The sequence below is a fragment of the Pempheris klunzingeri genome, chromosome 10, assembly GCF_042242105.1.
Source record: "Pempheris klunzingeri isolate RE-2024b chromosome 10, fPemKlu1.hap1, whole genome shotgun sequence".
NCBI classification, from domain to species: Eukaryota; Metazoa; Chordata; class Actinopteri; order Acropomatiformes; family Pempheridae; genus Pempheris; species Pempheris klunzingeri.
Window position 1 is genome coordinate 353478 of NC_092021.1, and position 19023 is coordinate 372500.

The following is a 19023-nucleotide window of genomic DNA, read 5'->3' on the forward strand; positions in this document are numbered from 1 at the left end:
CCAGAACTAAGAGAAGAGACCATCTTTCTCCTGTACTGGCTTCTCTTCACTGGCTTCCAGTAAAATCTAGAATAGAGTTTAAAATCCTTCTCCTCACCTCCAAAGCTCTTAATGTTCAGGCTCCATCATATCTTAAAGAGCTCATAGTACCGTACTACCCCACTAGAGCACTGTGCTCCCAGACTGCAGGTCTACTGGTGGTTCCTAAAGTCCTCTAAAGTAGTGATGGAGCCAGAGCTTTCAGCTATCAGGCTCCTCTCCTGTGGAACCTCCTTCCAGTCTGGGTTCAGGGGGCAGACACCCTCTCTACATTTAAGAGTAGACTAAAAACCTTCCTTAGTGATGAAGCCTATAGTTCAGGACTGGATCAGGTCTTGGACCAGCGCCTAGTTATGCTGCTATAGGCTCAGACTGCCGGGGGACTCCCATGGTGCACTGGGCTCCTCTCTCCTCCTCTTCCTCTCCATCCTGATGCTTCATGTCTCTTTAATGTCTGTTACTAACTTGGTATCTTCCCCGGAGCCTTTCTGTGCTTTTCTCATCTCTCTGGTTCCTGTGGATCCTGGTCCTGGTTCTCCTGCTGTGGTTCTCTGGTTCCCGAGGATCCTGGTCCTGGCTCTCCTGCTGTGGTTCTCTGGTTCCTGTGGATCCTGGTCCTGGTTCTCCTGCTGTGGTTCTCTGGTTCCCGAGGATCCTGGTCCTGGTTCTCCTGCTGTAGTTCTCAGGTTCCTGTGGATCCTGGTCCTGGTTCTCCTGTTGAGGTTCTCTGGTTCCTGTAGATCCTGGTCCTGGTTCTCCTGCTGTGGTTCTCTGGTTCCCGAGGATCCTGGTCCTGGTTCTCCTGCTGTGGTTCTCTGGTTCCTGTGGATCCTGGTCCTGGTTCTCCTGCTGTGGTTCTCTGGCTTCATGAATCACAGCTGAGGATCTTTTTACTGATATTAGTCCTGTTATTATTATTCCCATATGAACTATTGTCATTGTTACCACATTGATCAGTATCAGTCACATTCCTATTGTCAGCATTGTTTGACCAACAGTTTGGTCTAGACCTGCTCCTTATGGAGAGCATCTTCAGATAACACTTGTAATGACCTGGCACTATATTAATAAAGACTGATTCCTCATCACAGGTCACAGAGGAGTCACAAATAGAGTGCTTCAGGGTAACAAGCCCAAAACACTGGAAAACAAAACTAATTACATAGCTTTTCATGTGTAAGCCCTCCAGCTCTGCTTCTATTCAACAAAAGTTATGTTTCACTGTCATTACTGATGAAGTTAGAGGAATGGTAAATGGTCTGTATTTGTATCGCACCTTTGTGTCATTGCGACCACTCAAAGCGTTTTTACATGACATCCTCATTCACACATTCACACACTGAAGCTGCTTCAGGAACAAGTCGGGGTTCAGTGTCTTGCCCGAGGACACTTTGACATGCTGACTCATAGGAGCCAGGATTTAACCCCCGACCTTCTGATTGATGAATGACCCACTCTACCTCTGAGCCACCACCGCCCCTAGGACGTGGTTGCTAATTGGTCGAGGCAGCCCACCTCTTATATACTGCCAGCCCCTTGCATAACCACTGTGTTGCACTTAATATGCCTAGACACAGTTTGTTTGAATTATGAAAATCATAAGTTGGTGATTTTTATACCATATTGCTCAGCCCTTTATGGCAGCTTCCTGTAAACAAGTTGAATTAGCAGTTTTCTCTTCTTTCAGCACCTTCTTTAGAAAGTGTGTCCTCAATCATCTCCTTTGACTTACCTTGCACGCAAAATTTGAGCTCTTTAGCGTCCGTGATGGTGCTGGCTGGCATCCTGTCAGGAACCTTCTTGCTCATGCGGTTGTAGTTCCTCCTCTTCTTTGACTCACCCCACAAGTTGGAGCCGCCGTGCATGCTGGGAATGTTGAGCACAGCGATGCCCTCTAAGGAGGTGTTGCTAAGGTCCAAGATGATCCCGTCGCACTGAGGAGACATTGAGAGAGGAGAAAAAAAGACAGACAGAAGGTTTTGATTATGCAGAAACACTTAAGATAATCTCACAACACAGCTTCTTGAGATTTGAACATTTGTTATCAATTGGTGCCATATAAACATCGGTTGACTCTGTACTTTACTATACCGAGTTTATCAGTGACTGACAAAGAAACAAAGTTTCTGATGACTGACCTGCTGCTTGTATGTGCATTTACAGAAACCAGGTTACTACAGTGCATATAGAAGATTTCCAGTGGGACATGACTTCTCTGAGCACCGTGGCTTCTTGTGTGTACTGAAATGTACAGAGTGAGAGAAAGCTAATGCTTATGCTAACATCTAAGCCAATGGATACCACAGACAGTACAGCTGCAGTGGTTAGTTGCACAGGGTAAGATGGCTATCCATGCTTGTGCCCAATATGCAGGATTTATTTTGGCCTGGCGCATTACCTGGACAGAAGCCAGGTGTGCAGTAGTGTGAATAAAATAAGTTGGCCCAATGTCTCTACATACTCTATGATATTAACAGATATGAAGTAACCCCATTTGGCAGTCTTGGCCTTACTCTGAATTATAATGTGTCCAGCCTCATCTAGATTCATCAAATAACTCAAACACACCAGCAACACATTACTGTGACTCAGCACACAAGCTGATCTGCGCTGACTCAAAGCAGCCACAAAAATCCTGCACTTTATGCTGCACCCACAACATGCAGGCAAACCACATAATGTGTATGAAAAAGCTCCATAACTCACGTAGAATATGATACATGCTTGTGCCTGCACACAAGCGTGTATCAATACAGTGCACACACACAAATGGCTCTTTGTTGTTATAAATCAATTTCCCAGGCTGTTGTCAGTGAGGTGTAATTATACAAAGTCATTCCACCATTTAGTATGATTACATCTCATTAAAGTTTGTAAAATAACAAACTGCTTCAGATCAAGGCTATACAACTGCTTGACACACTTGTAGGAGTTTAGTGTCACACAGTCAGAGTAAAACTTATACTGAAACAAAGTAGCTTCCACTACTTTTTGCACTGATTGCACTTCAGCTTCAAAATAGCTCTTTTTATCAAAAAGAGAAGGGTCCACAGAGCAGAGAAAGTTCAAATGCTTATAATGAAGGTGCTTTCTGGAAGGGAACACAAAAGTTCAAAGACGAAAGGTCCACGACACTCTTCTGGCAAAATGGATGATAGTATTCACCAAGCAGACAGTAGTTTCACAGCTTTCTGCTCTGTTTTGCTTGTCAAATGTGTCCAGTCCTCACTTGTTAAGATCATAATAATACAAGCCCAATAATTAATGTAGCTGCTGAGCCTAGTTTCTTATTAGACATAATATCACCTTTGGTGGAACCTCACCCCTCTGAGTGTTAATCATGCCATTGCACGTTGACATGCACGTGAAAGACCAGTTTGCTGACAGCTGCACGGATTCAGAGAGAATTCAGGCAAAAGCTTGAATGTACTGACTACTGTTACAACCCTGCAACCAAGGAGAGAGTCCACACCAAAAGTAGCAAGGAGATATTTATTACCACAACATAAGTTAACAGAAATATGAATGTACTAAACAACAAAGGTTTTCTGGCCATGTGGTCAGCCGTGCTGGCTGCCCCAGAGAGAGAGCAAAAGGACAGAGAGGGCCTTTTATCAGGTAGGAGCACACCTACAGGTGTGGCCAGGCAACTCGACGCCCACTTCTCCAGACTCACGACGGAGAACAGCAGGGTAGCTGACACAAATCAGCAAGGCCGTCACACTACTGATATGATAAGGGGCCCTATTACTTATAAAATTTTTCAAAACTTTTCAAAGTCAAATGCACAAAGCACAAGATATGTGTATCTACATAGAGCAGCACATCAGACCATTTGTCCTCAGAAGCAGCTGTCACACCGACATCCCCCACACTGCGTGAGCCTGGCAGGACCGTCTCATGCATGTTGCCGTCTTTAAAGGCTTCTGGTCAGCAGTTTTGGACTAAACCTTCCATAGGTTGCCCCTAAGAGCATTTTGAGCACTCAATAGCTCCTTTTCCACCGCAGGAACTTTTCTCATTTACCCGGGATTTTGAAAAACCTCGGCGCGTTTCCACCAAAAAAACTTTCCCTCAACCCCAAACTTTCCCTGAAAAGGTTCCTAGTAGCGAGGTGGAACTTTTCAGATCCCCCAGAACTCTTGAGGGGCTGTGTGCTGAAGAACGCTGATTGGTGGAACATGCTTGCACCGTTCCGCACTTCCGTTCACCCGCCATGTTTAAGCCAGTGTGGCTGCAAACGTGTTTATTTCATTTCTACAAGCCTCACTTCGTTTGTATTTCGATCAGTGTTTCCCCTCCTCTGCTCTCTGTATTACACTACAAGAAGTGGACGGACGACGAGGTCCAGGCTCTTTTGCAGAGGAAGAAATTCAGCGGGACGACCGACCGGAGCTAAATGTAGGGCACACACTGAAACAAATTCATGAAAAGTTGAAGAAACTTATGCAAGATTATAAGAAGCTGAAGGACCACAACAGTCACAGTGGGTCTGACCGCCGTACTCTACGTCCCCCATACGTCATCAGCCTGGTTTGAATAAATGTTCCTGAACTTTGAGGTGCGGTGGAAACGCAAACCACACAGATCACCAGGAATTCTTATACCAGGTAAATAAGTTCCTGGTAATAAAAGTTCCAGGAAATGTTGGTGGAAAAGGGGCTTATGTAGTAAAATGTGACCATATACAGTCAGGTCCATAAATATTTGGACATTGACACAATTTTCAGCGTTTCGGCTCTGTACACCACCACAATGGATTTGAAAAGAAACAATCAAGATGTGCTTTAAGTGCAAACTTTCTGCTTTGATTTGAGGGTATTTACATCCAATTCAGGTGAACAATGTAGGAATTACAACACATTTTAGATGTGCCCTCCACCTTTTTAAGGGACCAAAAGTAATTGGACAAACCAACATAATCATAAGTCAAATTGTCACTTTTAATATTTGGTTGCACATCCTTTGCAGTCAATGACAGCCTGAAGTCTGGAACCCATAGACTCACCAGACGCTGGGTTTCGTCCCTGGTGATGCTCTGCCAGGCCTCTACTGCAGCTGTCTTCAGCTCCTGCTTGTTCTTGGGGCATTTTCCCTTCAGTTTTGCTCAATTGGATTCAGGTCAGGTGATTGACTTGGCCATTGCAGAACATTCCACTTCTTTGCCTCTTTGGTTGCTTTCGCAGTAGGCTTTGGGTCATTGTCCATGTGCACCGTGAAGCGCCGTCCAATGAGTTCTGAAGCATTTGACTGAATATGAGCAGAGAATATTGCCCGAAACGCTTCAGAATTCATCCTGCTGCTTTTGTCAGCAGTCACATCATCGATAAATATAAGAGAACCAGTTCCATTGGTAGCCATACACGCCCACGTCATTACACTACCACCACCATGCTTCACTGATGAGGTGGTGTGCTTTGAGCAGTTCCTTCCCTTCTCCATACTCTTCTCTTCCCATCATTCTGGTACAAGTTGATCTTTGTCTCATCTGTCCATAGGATGTTGTTCCAGAACTGCACAGGCTCTTATAGATGTTTTTTGGCAAACTTTAATCTGGCCTTCCTGTTTTTGAGGCTCACCAATGATTTACACCTTGTGGTGAACCCTCTGTATTCACACCGGTGAAGTCTTTGACACAGACACGCCGACCTCCTGGATAGTGTTCTTGATCTGGCCAACTGTTGTGGCCTTGCCGTGTCTCCTGATGACCCCAGGCCAGTTGATGCCCTTTTTAACTGTATTTTAGACATCAAATCGTGGATGGCAGAGAACTTTTTACAGCTCAAACAGGACAAAACTGAGGTACTGGTCATTGAAACTAAAGCTCAGAGAGACAAGCTTAGTTCACAACTAGAAGCTCTGGCCCTAAAACCATGCCAACAAGCTGAAAATCTGGGGGGTTATCTTGGACTCATGAATCAGTTTTGAGCCCCACATTAGAAATATCACCAAGATGGCTTTTTATCATTTAAAAAACATTTCTAGATTGCGACCAGTACTCTCTAAAACCAATGCAGAGACACTAATCCATGCTTTTATTACATGCTGAATTGACCATTGGAATGCTCTCCTATCTGGTCTCCCTAAGAAAACTATACACCCACTCTAACTACTTCAGAACTCAGCAGCATGAGTATTGACTAAGACCAGAAGGAGAGCTCACATTACACCGATTTTAAAGTCTCTGCACTCATTCAAACAGGAGGAATGTAATTTGGAGGAGACTATTCTTTCATACTCATTCACACACTGAAGCTGCTTCAGGAGCAAGTTGGGGTTCAGTGTCTTGCCCAAGGACACTTTGACATGTTGACCCATAGGAGCTGGGGATCGAACCCCCGACCTTCTGATTGAGGGACAACCCACTCTACTACTGAGCCACAGCCGCCCGTAATAACATATATATCTATATATATATATATAATAAATAAAATCCGATTGATTGATTGTGAAGGGGTTTTCTTCTGTCATCCACCACACTTGTTTTCTGTGGTCTTCTGGGTCTTTTGCCGTTGCTGAGCTCACCAGTGCGTTCTTTCTTTTTAAGAATGTCCCAAACAGTTCATTTGGCCACACCTAATGTTTTTGCTGTCTCTCAGATGGGTTTGTTTTGATTTTCAGCCTAATGATGGCTTGCTTCACTGATAGTGACAGCTCTTTGGACTTCATATTGAGAGTTGACCTCACCAGATTCCAAACACAAATACCACACTTGAAATGAACTCTAGACCTTTTATCTGCTTCTTGTGAATGACATAATGAGGGAATGACACACACCTGGCCATGGAACGGCTGAGCAGCCAATTGTCCAATTACTTCTGGTTCCTTGAAAAGGTGGAGGATACATTTAAATATATTGTAATTCCTACATTGTTCACCTGATTTGGATGTAAATACCCTCAAATCAAAGTGTGCACTTAAAGCACATCTTGATTGTTTCATTACAAATCCATTGTGGTGTATATATACTACTCACTAAAAGTTAGGGATATTCAGCTTTCAGGTGAAATTTCAGGATGAACCTAAAATGCATTCTAACCTTTCCAGGTGAACTTAATGTGACCTTCTCTAAACCTTTGAATGCACATGTCCAACTGTTCAGTGTTTCAGTACTTTCTGCACCAGCTGCTGTTCTCTAACAAGAAGCTTCACAGCAACATTCACAACAGGTTTGATCCATGAATCCACCAATACATTTCCTGGTTCAGTTAGAATTGGTATTTAAACAGTCCTCCTCATCCTGCTGTTCACATTCTGACATCATGAGACCAAGAGGACACCTAACAGTTGATCAGCAGCACCTCAACACTGGAGGCTTCAAACAGGAAGTCCTCAGACGGAGGTGTTCACTGAGCTTAGAGGGTCACAGAGTGTCATCAGGAGGTTGGAACAGTGATACAGAGACTGGAAGAGTCACAGAAAGGAGAGGAGTGGACGTCCTTTGGCCACATCCCAATTTATTGAGACACTGAACATGTTTTGTTGTGGTATACCTACCACTGTTGGTAGATTTTCTTTCAATAAATTGTTTAAGATGAATAAAATCACCATTGCATGCTTCTACTTAAATGCCCTACTTTCATGATATAATATCACTGTAGCATTCACTTTTTACATTTTCCATATATTTCACCTGAAAGTCGAATATCCCTAACTTTTTGTGAGTAGTGTATATATATATATATATATATATATATACACACACACACACACACACACACACACATATATACATATATATATATATATATATATATATATATTCAAATCATGTCAGATTTCTCCTGTACTGGCTTCTCTTCACTGGCCTCCAGTAAAATCCAGAATACAATTTAAAACCCTTTTCCTCACCTACAAAGCCCCCCCTCCTCTACATATCCCCCTCTACTGTCCATGTAGGCTATATTTCATTTTTAATTACATTGGGCAGCGTACATTCCAGGTGATTTCGTTATTGCTTCTTGCATGTCTGAGTGTTTTCAGTAATGATTTACTTTAGAGATCAGAGAGACTGCTTTCAGTAATTCTAAATGCTTCCATGCACTGCAGCAAATACTGGGGGACATTTAAGCAGCAAAACTAAGAACTGTAGTAATAAAGTTGACAGACCAGAAGAGCAGAAATAAATGTTTAGCTTCTGAAATCAAATGTTTCAGACACCTCTGATGGAGGACACAGCTTTACTCCAAACAGTCTCACTGTATGAACCTTGGCTGTGTCTGTGAACATTTGGATAGAACATGAATATAACATTATAAAGAACACAAATTAACATTAGATCCTGACCGATCCTGTCTGCCTGTCTGGAGATTTAAATAATTGATGAAGTTAAGTTGCTGTGTAAATGCGCACAGTAGCTCTCACAGCTATCATCATCATTACTGCTGAGTAAACGTTAAGGTTCTGTTCAGAGGAAAAACTGACATACATCATGCACTGTAGAAAACATATCGAACACGAAAGGGTTTAATAAATAGCCTATAGTTTATCTTAAAATCATAATGGAAAATATTATACTGAGTGGACGTAGCAACACTGATTTACATTTGTAGTAAAAGTTTTTTAATTCCACTGTAGCTCGGACCGTGATGTTGCGATGATTACAGTCATGGGATGCAGAGAAGATGTGTTGTTTGAGCATATTTCAGTGTGAATAGTGTGCTGGTAATGACTTAACTGTTCATTTAGTAGGCTGTGTGCAGTCCATACTGTTTGAGTAGGTAGCAGGCAGCATGTTAGTGTTCTTGCTCATGCGGGGAATCTGGAATTCTTCGATCATTGGGTCTGTTTCTAAATTTAGGAGCCTGGTCTCGACCTGCTCTTTCTGAAAAAGTGTTTTGAGATAACATTTATTATGAATTGGTGCTATATAGAAATGGACTGATTCATTGATCGGTTGACATACACAAACTTACTAAAGCACCAAATGTGTATTAATCCACCACTAAAAATAGTGCACGCAATCTCCAAAACTGCAAGTGGACATTCAGTGCTTCAGTCCTGTTGTGTGAACCCCTTAAACTTGGCCTTAACCTTTAAGAAAGTAGTAGAGAGCTCTGCATTGATTAAAGCATTATTTGTCAAGAAGATTGGTAAGTATGTTACATTTTTCTGTCATCTGTCACAAATTTCTCAAAGCACTGATATTTTGCACATCATATTTTCTATATAATATATACATTAATCTAAAAAAACCTCCAAAGATGTTCAAATTGTTGTAGTTGATCAGTCGTAGGGAGGGTGCTGGGCATGATCATGGAACACAGCCTGTCTGCATTTGGTCCCAGTGGTTTCTGAAAAGGCGTGTTTCTTGTGTGTTTTCTTGGAGTCTTGCTGTGTCTTTTAAGCATCCAGGTGACAGATTATACAGCGCTGTTTGACAGAATGAGGCAATCAGTGACTTTATGGAGCATTAATCTGATGATGTGCTATGAATAACCCACCTCATTAATATGAGAAAAGTACTTTGTTGGAAATTTCTGCAATGCTCTTTAGAAAAACATTTTTAGAAAAACAGCACTTAAAAGTGTGTCAGTGAACAGACAGAAAACCAAACTTGATGGCATGCAGTGTACACAAGATGTTTTATATCTACTGTATATTCTTGAATATTTACGGATATTTTACCTCGGTCACTTTTTGTCACCACTCCACCATTATGCCTCTGTGACAAACAGCATTGACAAGACTGTAACTCACCTCGACTTCTATGCATTCATTGAGTTTCTTGCAGGTGGCTGATATGGTCTCAGTGGTGCCAAACTCAAAGTACCAGAGCTTGTTCTTCATTCTGGGGACGACAGGGGAAACAGAGGTGAGACATGTTTTTGACAAACACATGACAAAACATTCCCAGTCCCAACTCGGCTCGCACATGAGCGCACTGTTGTGAGCCTGCAGTGTAATTTGATCAGGGTGCACTGGACACATATTGAAGCTGTCCGGTGCCTCGGGTCATCTCACATTTTGAATCTGACAGCTCAGGACAACCGGCGGGCCACGTGACCAGAGAGGTCGAAGCTCTGTCGATGCACCCTGAAGCCATAAAGTGGTAAGACTCGCTAGACGCTGGACCACAGAAAGTTAACGGCAACGTCTGTCAGACAGGCGTTCTGCTGTTCTTTCACTGAAATAATGCACAAAGTCGCCTCAGTGCCAAAAGTGGAAATGTCAACATAACCTCTGGAGGGGACACGGGGCGAAACATTGCTGGTGGAGATTACAACATCTGGGTAAATATTATTGTGATTCACAACATTCAAAGCAGCCCACAGGACTGACTAAGCAATGGGTTCATCTCTGCCCTGCAGAGGATTCGTCGGAGGTGACCTGATGGATGCAGATTTGTTTATATCCTGATGTCATTTGTTGCAGATTTGGGACACTGGACCGAGCCTGAATAACAGTACACAGTCAAGGTGGAACCTGTTTGACCAATTGGTAAACATCACCTGCAGACCCTCCTTCAAATACTGCCAGTGTGTGGGTGCTCAACAGCTAGGAAGGGGGCCGGGGCAACAACTCTTCAAAAAGCAGAATAAGTGATGACTCAGCCCGGGTTACTGTAGAAATTATACACATTTCAAGATATGACAGCAGGTACATTGGCATGTGGACATGCTGCTGATACTGAAAACACAATTATTGACACAACAGCTCCCTGAGATGTGGGCATATCAGTGCCAAGGTTATGTGCCACCTTCACAGCGAGAACAAGAAGAGGATGCAGAACGTTTTAATTGAACACAAACTTAAGAAACCTGACATGATCTCAACTGGAGTTTAAACCGACGAGTTACAACAGACCACTTATCTTACTTGTAACTGAAATGTGTTAAGCCGCTGTGCTTGTTCACATGTTTTCCTCCCTGCTAATTGTCTTTCTGTCCCTTGTTCTCTCTCTTTCACCTTAATACCTCCCCAGAAACCTCTGCCGCTGTCAAATCAGGGGATTATGAGCATATTTGAGATCACAATTAGTAACAGTTGCGATTCTCAATGAGGCGAGCTGCCTAACCTCATTAAGCTGCTTCCACTTGAGAATGCCTCTGAAAAATGCAATTAACTCATGTTTTTTCCCTCTCTTATGGACAGTGGGTGCAACAGGGAGGCAGACTGCTTCCATAAGCCTTTCCTCCATTAATAATCTTAATCTTCAAAAAAAGGAGGTGGTGATGGTGGGGGGGGGGGGGGGGGGGGGGGGGGGGCATCCAATAATGACCCCTCTTTTCCTCCCACTTTCAGTCTCAGTTTGTGAGGCGGTGTGTGCTGAGCCCTGGCCAGGCTTTAGTGTTTGATAGCACGCTTCCTGGAACAAACAGCAAAGCAAAGCACTTATTCATTCTTTGATGAATACAGTTGTTGAGAGTGCTGCGTCTCTTTCAAACTGTGACATTTCAAAGAGACTTCAAGGGCCTGGTGGAATCACATTTCTCAGAGTGAACAGCGAGTGGTTGTAGTAAGGTGGAGGGTGAGACCGTGCAGTCATGAAAACACTGTGTGGCTCGGGGAACCGTATACGGTACCCTGCGACCCCTCCCCACAGATAAGCATCTCCTCTAATCCCCAATGTGAGCAGTGACCTTCTGACCCCACCACCTCTTTTCTGCCCCTCCCCCCCATCCTCCTCTTTCATACATGGTGTGAGATCCGGAGGACACGAGGTGGCCAGTCAGGAGCAGTTCCCTCAGGTAGGACTCACCTGACTGTATAGCCACAAGGGTAGTCATTGGATTCTATGTTAATATGAAATCTTGATTAATAAAACTTAAGCTCCATCTATGCCTTTGCTGTCATGGTGTGTGGCCACCTGAATTCCCCAGTAATCATGATTTATTGATTAGGTCATGTCTGGAAGGAAGTGTGCCAATAGGACACATCTTACAATAAGGGTCGTAAATTACAAAGACTTCTTATGTTCCACTATTATATTAATGAACTTACAGAACATCTTAATGGTGTGGCTAAGGCCAGTGACACTAGGTTAGGGTTCCTTGCAGCATGTATAAATGCAAAATACTGAATAAAAACACTTTACATGGCCAAATATTTTTATAAGAAAATGAAGGTGTTGGTTGGCTTACACCCGAGGGTGCAGTATTCACACTGAAGGATTCCAAAGAAGGTTTTCAAAGAAAGTATATCAAATGAAATCACGATCTGCTCGTAGTTACTAGAGCAGAGCTTCACCATAGCGTGTTTGCTTTGTGACAGCGGCTGCCGTGGCTCTTTCCAGGGAAAAGTCTGCTTGCCAGGAGGAGCTGATGTGTTTAATATTGTAGGAGCACTAGCGGCAGTTTGTTTGGAATACATAAAAGACCTGGGAGGTGAGCATGTGATGTGGTCGTGGCTGAACCGACAAAGAGCTCCACTGGCAGAAAACATCCTCAGACTTGATCAACAGAATACCTGAAGGGTAGAGAAAACACTGTGTTTGCGTCATGGCATGAGTCACATGAGGTTGTATGTGTGTGTGCACGAGGTTTGGATCACAAAAGAGGAACTCCTCAACTGTGTGTTGTGGACATGTGCTTGTATGTTCCTGTCTGTCTGACAGGAAGCACGGTGAGTGTGGATGGTTTTCCATTTGAGGAAAATGCCTCAAACTAATTCTCACTCTGGCTCTGAGTGCATGAGTGATACATAGCAGTTTGATAATCATTTCTGATTACGTGGTCCTGGTAAATATGGTATGAATGGAGGCCAGCGCATAGTATTAAAGAGCAACTCTGTGTGCTGTCCACATAATCACATGGATTCTGTGGGGCTTATGGCTGTAATACAAGTGATTTCTTTAAACAATAAAAGATATTGTGTTTAAGACCTCTAAATTCTGTGTCTGCCGCTCAACAGTGATGAAATAGTTCTGACTCTCTGACGCGCTGTCAGGGTAGCTGAGATATTTGTACCATTTCCTGCCCAGTCCTGACAGCGATCTTCTGGTTTATTATGGTTGGAGGTGTCACGGTAAGCGCTATCCATGCTGACTAAAAGCGTCTGATGCGATAGTGATGGTCACTAACTGCGCTTCCACCCAAAATCCAACAAACTTCTCCTTCCTTCAGCCTGTAGTCTACATTTCCACTGCAGTATTCAAGTGAGCAGGAGAGTGAAAGGAGACAGGGAGGTCAATAAAAGGTTGTTTTCTGATTGTTTCATGGTGGTTACGTCCTAAACACATCTTAACCTCCACACAACCCTGAGGGAAAGGAATGAATTGCTGAATTTTGAGTGAAAGTAGCTGAAGTGAAGCCTGATCCTGTCCATTGTCTGTCTCTGCCCTGTGAGTGTGTGTGTGTGTGTGTGTGTGTTTTGGCTTATAGTGAAGCATGTTTTGTGTATTGAGTTTTGCACATGTGCTTTGTGATCAGTTTTTTGTTTTAGCCACAGCCACTAACACGACGAGCCCCACCTGAGGAGTGAGGCACACCTGAGACACAACTAATGTGGGCGGAGCTACAGGGGATAAAGGATTACTGGCAAAAGAGAGATGAGAGAGGGGGGGGGCATCAGCTGCTGCACTAGTGGTTTGTGCCGTGTTGCTGGAGGACATTTGGTATTGAATGGGGTATTTTAAAGCACTGTAAAGACTTCTTACTCCTCTTTTTAACTCACAAACTTTTTAGTGTATTTTTTATCTAGAGCTTTTTGTGCTTTTGTTAATTGCTGCTTTTATTCTACATTTCAGGATTTTATCTTGTATCTTATCATGTAATCACTTTTTTTTTAAAGTTCATGTATCCTGTTCATTTTCTAATGTCCGTTCGTGGGTGCCCCCCCCCACCTTCCTCTTCCAAACCTTGCTGTATGCTTTATGGAGGCCTTTTAGCCGGCGTGTTTCCAGGTGGATCCAGACAGGCTTGGTTACCACATCATACTTCACCCTGCCCGGCAATCTCTTTTGGACGAGCAGTTCAGATTTTGAGAGACTCACCCCACCACATTTCTACAATATTCTGGTTGGGGGGAGCCAGGCAAAATCATGGCTGTACACACTCTTTAAGTGTAGATCTTTTTCTCACAAGAACTTCATCTTGTGGTGTCTTGCTATGTTCAGGAAATGGGATACATCTTAGGATGCTTAGGATGTATACATCATACATCCTAAGCATCCTGCATCCTAAGAACAAGTCTCTAATCTACACTTGTGCTTAGGATGTATGATGTATACATCATACATCCTAAGCATCCTACATCCTAAGAACAAGTCTCTAATCTACACTTGTGCTTAGGATGTATGATGTATACATCATACATCCTAAGCATCCTACATCCTAAGAACAAGTCTCTAATCTACACTTGTGCTTAGGATGTATGATGTATGCATCATACATCCTAAGCACAAGTGTAGATCAGAGACCAAAATGTCTGCTCTCCACATTCCCAAATCTAACTTTTCTTCTCTGAAACTCCTCCACCTGGGATGACACTCACAGACAGCCAGCATTGTCCGCACTGTGAGGAGTCATTAGCACCTGGCGGTCTGGCTAGTGTGACCGTTAGATGCTGGTGGAGCTTCACAGGCTGAGGTGTCAGGAGTCACAGATCCCCAACAGGCCCAACAGATATCCCAACAGGCCCGGGATGGGACGCTGACACTGGGGGGTGGGGGCTGTATGTGACAAGTGGGGGATGGTGTTTGGTGTGAGTGCAAAAGAGAGAGGCACACACACACATGCAGACAATGTGGGACTGTGAGTGGTGGGGACGGCTACAAAGCACTGAGCTGAGTGCTACATGTGGCCGTGGGCCCTCCTCACCAGGTCAGTGGTGCTTTCTCATTCGCCCATAGAGAAAAAGAATGCTCGTTCTCCCCGCCGACTCCTTCCAATTGAAATTGCTGTAAAAAGGACGGATATTATTCCCGCCAACACATCAGTCAGACAACAACAGAACAGTTGCAGTTGTCCATCAGCTGTCCGTTACTCTGTGGAAATATTAAAGAAGAAAAGACAAAGAGGAACAATAGCCTCCAGTGTTGGCTCACTGTAAATAGTGTACATTAGACTACTGGTGTTATTTTGCGTAGGGGGGGTGTCAGTACAGTTCATGTTTTGTGAACACTCACTGTTGGATTGGAGCCATGAGTGAATCACACAGCGATGGGCCAGGAGAATAGTAATAGCTTGAACCATCAAAGAGCAACAGGAAAGTACATTTTGAAGAAAAGAAGGAGCTCTTTAGGTTACTGTGTTTAACGTTTCCTGCTCTGCATATAAATGCTTTCCATCTTTTAACTGTGGCCTTTGTTTAATGGATCAAAGGGAGAACATGGCTATCTGTCTTTCATCTCCTATCACACTCTCTTCCTTGGAAACAGATGTGGGACTGGTGATGGAAACTTCAGCATTAATTATTGACTCCAACTCTCCCTGCTCTTCTGGTTTTATTTTCCACAGTATGTTGACTGATTAACTGTGGAGGGCAGCAGAAGCATACGTGGTGTCGCCATCATGCAAACAACGTGAAGCAACAGCTAAACATGCAGCGCTGCACAGCCTCAGGTCCCACGTGAGTCAGCAGCATTCAAAACAAGCTTTTACACGTTAAAAGTCATTTTTGGCCACTTTTGCTGTTTAACTGACTTGTGATTTCAAACCCTCTGAGTCAGACGCTCCCTGATTTCTGCTCAGCGTAGGCACAAACACACACAGTGTGCAGTATATACTGGACAGCTTTTAAGAAAAGGACTGGTGTAAACCGCATCAAAGACACCAGCCGGTGCTTTACATAGGGGTTCGCTTTGCGACGCTTGAATGCATGATCAAATTCACAAGCACACCCATGCCTTGTTACCACACACCCCAGCAGCACTGTATACTCATGAACAGGTTCACCTCAGGGCTTCAGTATCTGTCTGCAGAGGCTGTGTGGCCAAAGCAAAGGCTGCTGGAAATGAAGGCAGAGAGTCATCAAAGTCGTGTTTTCCCTACAACTTCTGATATTTGTAGATGGTATTCTGGGGCTGAGGGTGGAGACATATCTTAAAGGAGACACATTCTGCTCATTTTCAGGTTCATGCTCGTGTTCGGGGTCCTACGAGAATATTTACACGCTGTAATGTTCAAAAAACATTAGTCTGAAGTGGGTCCTAGACTCCTTAAGGAAGCAGCGGCAGTAAAATAACGTGGCACTCGTAGTCCCTCCAAAATAAAGTAAATCCTCTGGTCTCCACTTCCTCCTCGTCACGCTATCACATCGTAGTAAGCTGGATCGATACTGAAATATCAGATCAATTAGGTCTCTACTGGATCCTTGTGTTTCAAAATGGCTACAGTTAATGAGAAAATGATGCTGTACTGCTGTTAATGAAAATAGTTGTGGTGTTTCCCGTGTTTCTCCATCAGTTAGGGGGTAAAGGCCATGTGACATCATTGACAAGCGACCAAATGAAACAGTTCATCACCTTGAATAAAACTACATATTTCTCTGAATTTGAGTATTGTTGGAAACATTTAGGATCATGTAAATGTCTTATACTGTACGGTGACCTTGAGTGCCTTGAAAGGCGCCTGTAAATAAAAAGTATTATTATTATTATTAATAATAAATACATACCTAACACAGGTCTAGTCATTTTAAGGCAGAAATGTTTATCTCAGATCACGTTTGAGGCTTCAGACTTAACAGATGAAGCCCACAGATGCAGATCTGAAAAAGTATCATGTTATATTCTCTCTGCTGACTTCTCTTCACTCACACTGAGACAGTCTCCAGTGTTATGTAACGCTCAATCTCAGAACCCATCGGCTATCATCTGATGACAGTTTAGCCTCTGGGGACAAGGGCCGGTGTTTCAGGGCTTGCGGTGATATCCAGGGCAAGACTTCCCCCTGCATCCCACAGACATTGTTTAATCCAGATACGTTTAAAAAAAAACGCCAATAAAGAGCTAAATCATTGCACGTCAACCAGTGCCTGCTCAAACGTGATTGGTCAGCACAGCTCGGAACACAGAAGGAAACCAGACTGCCTCTGATACTGAAATCTTGTCCCTTGCCAACAAATACTGCGTTCATGTGCAGATGTCTGTTCATAGAAGTAGTATAACACCTAAACAGGGGCTATGCACTTGTCCTCATGGCGTGCCAGTGACATGAAACTCCATTAACTGCCATCATTTCCTCCTCCTGCAATGCAACAGCGTTGTTTCTGCACAATGAAGTCCTGATTGGACTCGTTCTAATTAGTTGAGAATGTTACATGAAGCAGCAAACAAAACAGTCCATGGACACCTGATTGGACCATGTGTCTTTAGAAACCATGTCTCCAGTCTAGTGGGACTTCACACACTCTCACGTCACAGCTCACTTCAGTTTTAACACAAACGAGCCACTGCCAATATATGGATTCCACTGTGCTGCCAGGCTTTGTCCTGTTATTGATTGCTGATGGTTGCGGCTCAGCGTGATATTGGGTTTCCCTGTTAAAGCGCGAGGTCACTAGTTGGTTATGAGGCTGCTTGTTAGCTAATGGTGTTGACACTGTGGAAAACAGGGAAGGTTGTCAGTCCTTTGACTGGCCAGACATCATAAGGAATACCACTATCATCGAGTGCTCAGTGCCAGTGTGTTTTACTCAAAATATGTCCTCTGACCTGCTGTTGAACTTCTCAGGGTGCTTCTCCCGCATCAGATGAAAGCGATGAGCAATGGAGGCATCCTGTAGGAGAGAACAGAAGAGAAACATGACCTGCAGGACATCAGTATCACCGCCTGCTCTATCACACACTAAGGCAGTGTTGTGCCAATGTAAAGAAATGTCAGACTTCAGTAACTAGCTTCCTTCAGAGTCAGAGCAAGTACCAGTACCCTTACATCAAAAAAACATCATCCATATTTGTTCAGTGAATTAAAAGAAAATTATGGTATTTGTCTCAGTGCCACTTATAGTCATTCCAGTCCCATAGATCTACAGGTTTGCATATCATTGTACTCAACGTCAGTGCCGACAGTGCAGCCCATCGAAGCAAAGGAAAGCCTTGGATGGCTTCAAAAGAGGCCCAGTAATAAATGTGAACAACGTCCTAATATTCCACTGTGACCATCTTTTGCACTGAAGCGTTACCTCTATGTTCCATCTGCAGGCTGACTCACCTACAACCTACAGCTGAAACGACAAGACGATAAACTGACAGAAAATCAAATCAGCAGCTACTCATGATTGATTCAACCTGAACATTCTCTCATTCTTCCTGCTCTTCTTTGCAGCATGTGATTGTAAACTATTTCTTCTTTTGGACAGAACAAGACATTAGAGGATGTAACCTCAGCTTGGTAAAATCAGCACAATCCAAACACAAGTCAGCAGAGAAGGGAATAGTGCAATAAAAGAGCATCAGTGAAAAGCAACATACACACACACACACACACACATATATACTATCAAGTTATAATTGAGAAACAGGACATATTGATAGTCCACAGTCTGGTTTATATGGATACACTGATACTCTTGGTGTGTGTGGTCTACTGGGAGCAGCGCTGATTGTCATTGTGACACATGATTATGTGCTGCAGTAATTCAGTTTAAGTTGGATGACAGAGTGAAATACTGACAAGACAAGAGCTCTAACTTCTGACACAACGCAGCAGTGAAGGAAAGGTCACGGGTTGATCCGAGCAGGTTCAGGCTGGATCCATTGTTTAACCCCTGACCTGTGGGGCAGAGGTGACTCTAACCCTGATCAGTCACAAGAGCAGCCTCAGTCTGACCTCACTGCCAGACAAACATGAACACCAGCAGGCCATCGTCATCATCAATAAGCATCTACCTCCTAAACCGTGCAGGCATGCTATCGTTAGCATTCTTCATTCACCACAGTCAAGTAGTCTTGTATGCTGCTTTTTAATACAGACATTTTTTCAGCTTTAAACGGGCAACTTACTTTCATAGTGCTAAAATTAGAAGGACATGCACATCAATATGCAAATGTGTTTTTTAATCTTACATGTCTGTATCATGTCCAGTTTGTCTTAAGCCTGA

General features: G+C 43.4%; 1 protein-coding gene across 1 annotated transcript in view; it reads right to left on the reverse strand.

Moving 5' to 3' along the window:
- Positions 1-19023, reverse strand: part of LOC139208135 (diacylglycerol kinase beta) — a 77678-nt gene that overhangs the window by 12655 nt on the left and 46000 nt on the right. The window contains exons 21-23 of the mRNA XM_070837715.1: positions 17636-17700; positions 9739-9829; positions 1772-1973 (exon numbers count right to left, since the gene is read on the reverse strand). Of these exons, the coding sequence (XP_070693816.1) occupies positions 1772-1973; positions 9739-9829; positions 17636-17700 (358 nt within the window). The remainder of the gene's footprint in view (positions 1-1771; positions 1974-9738; positions 9830-17635; positions 17701-19023) is intronic.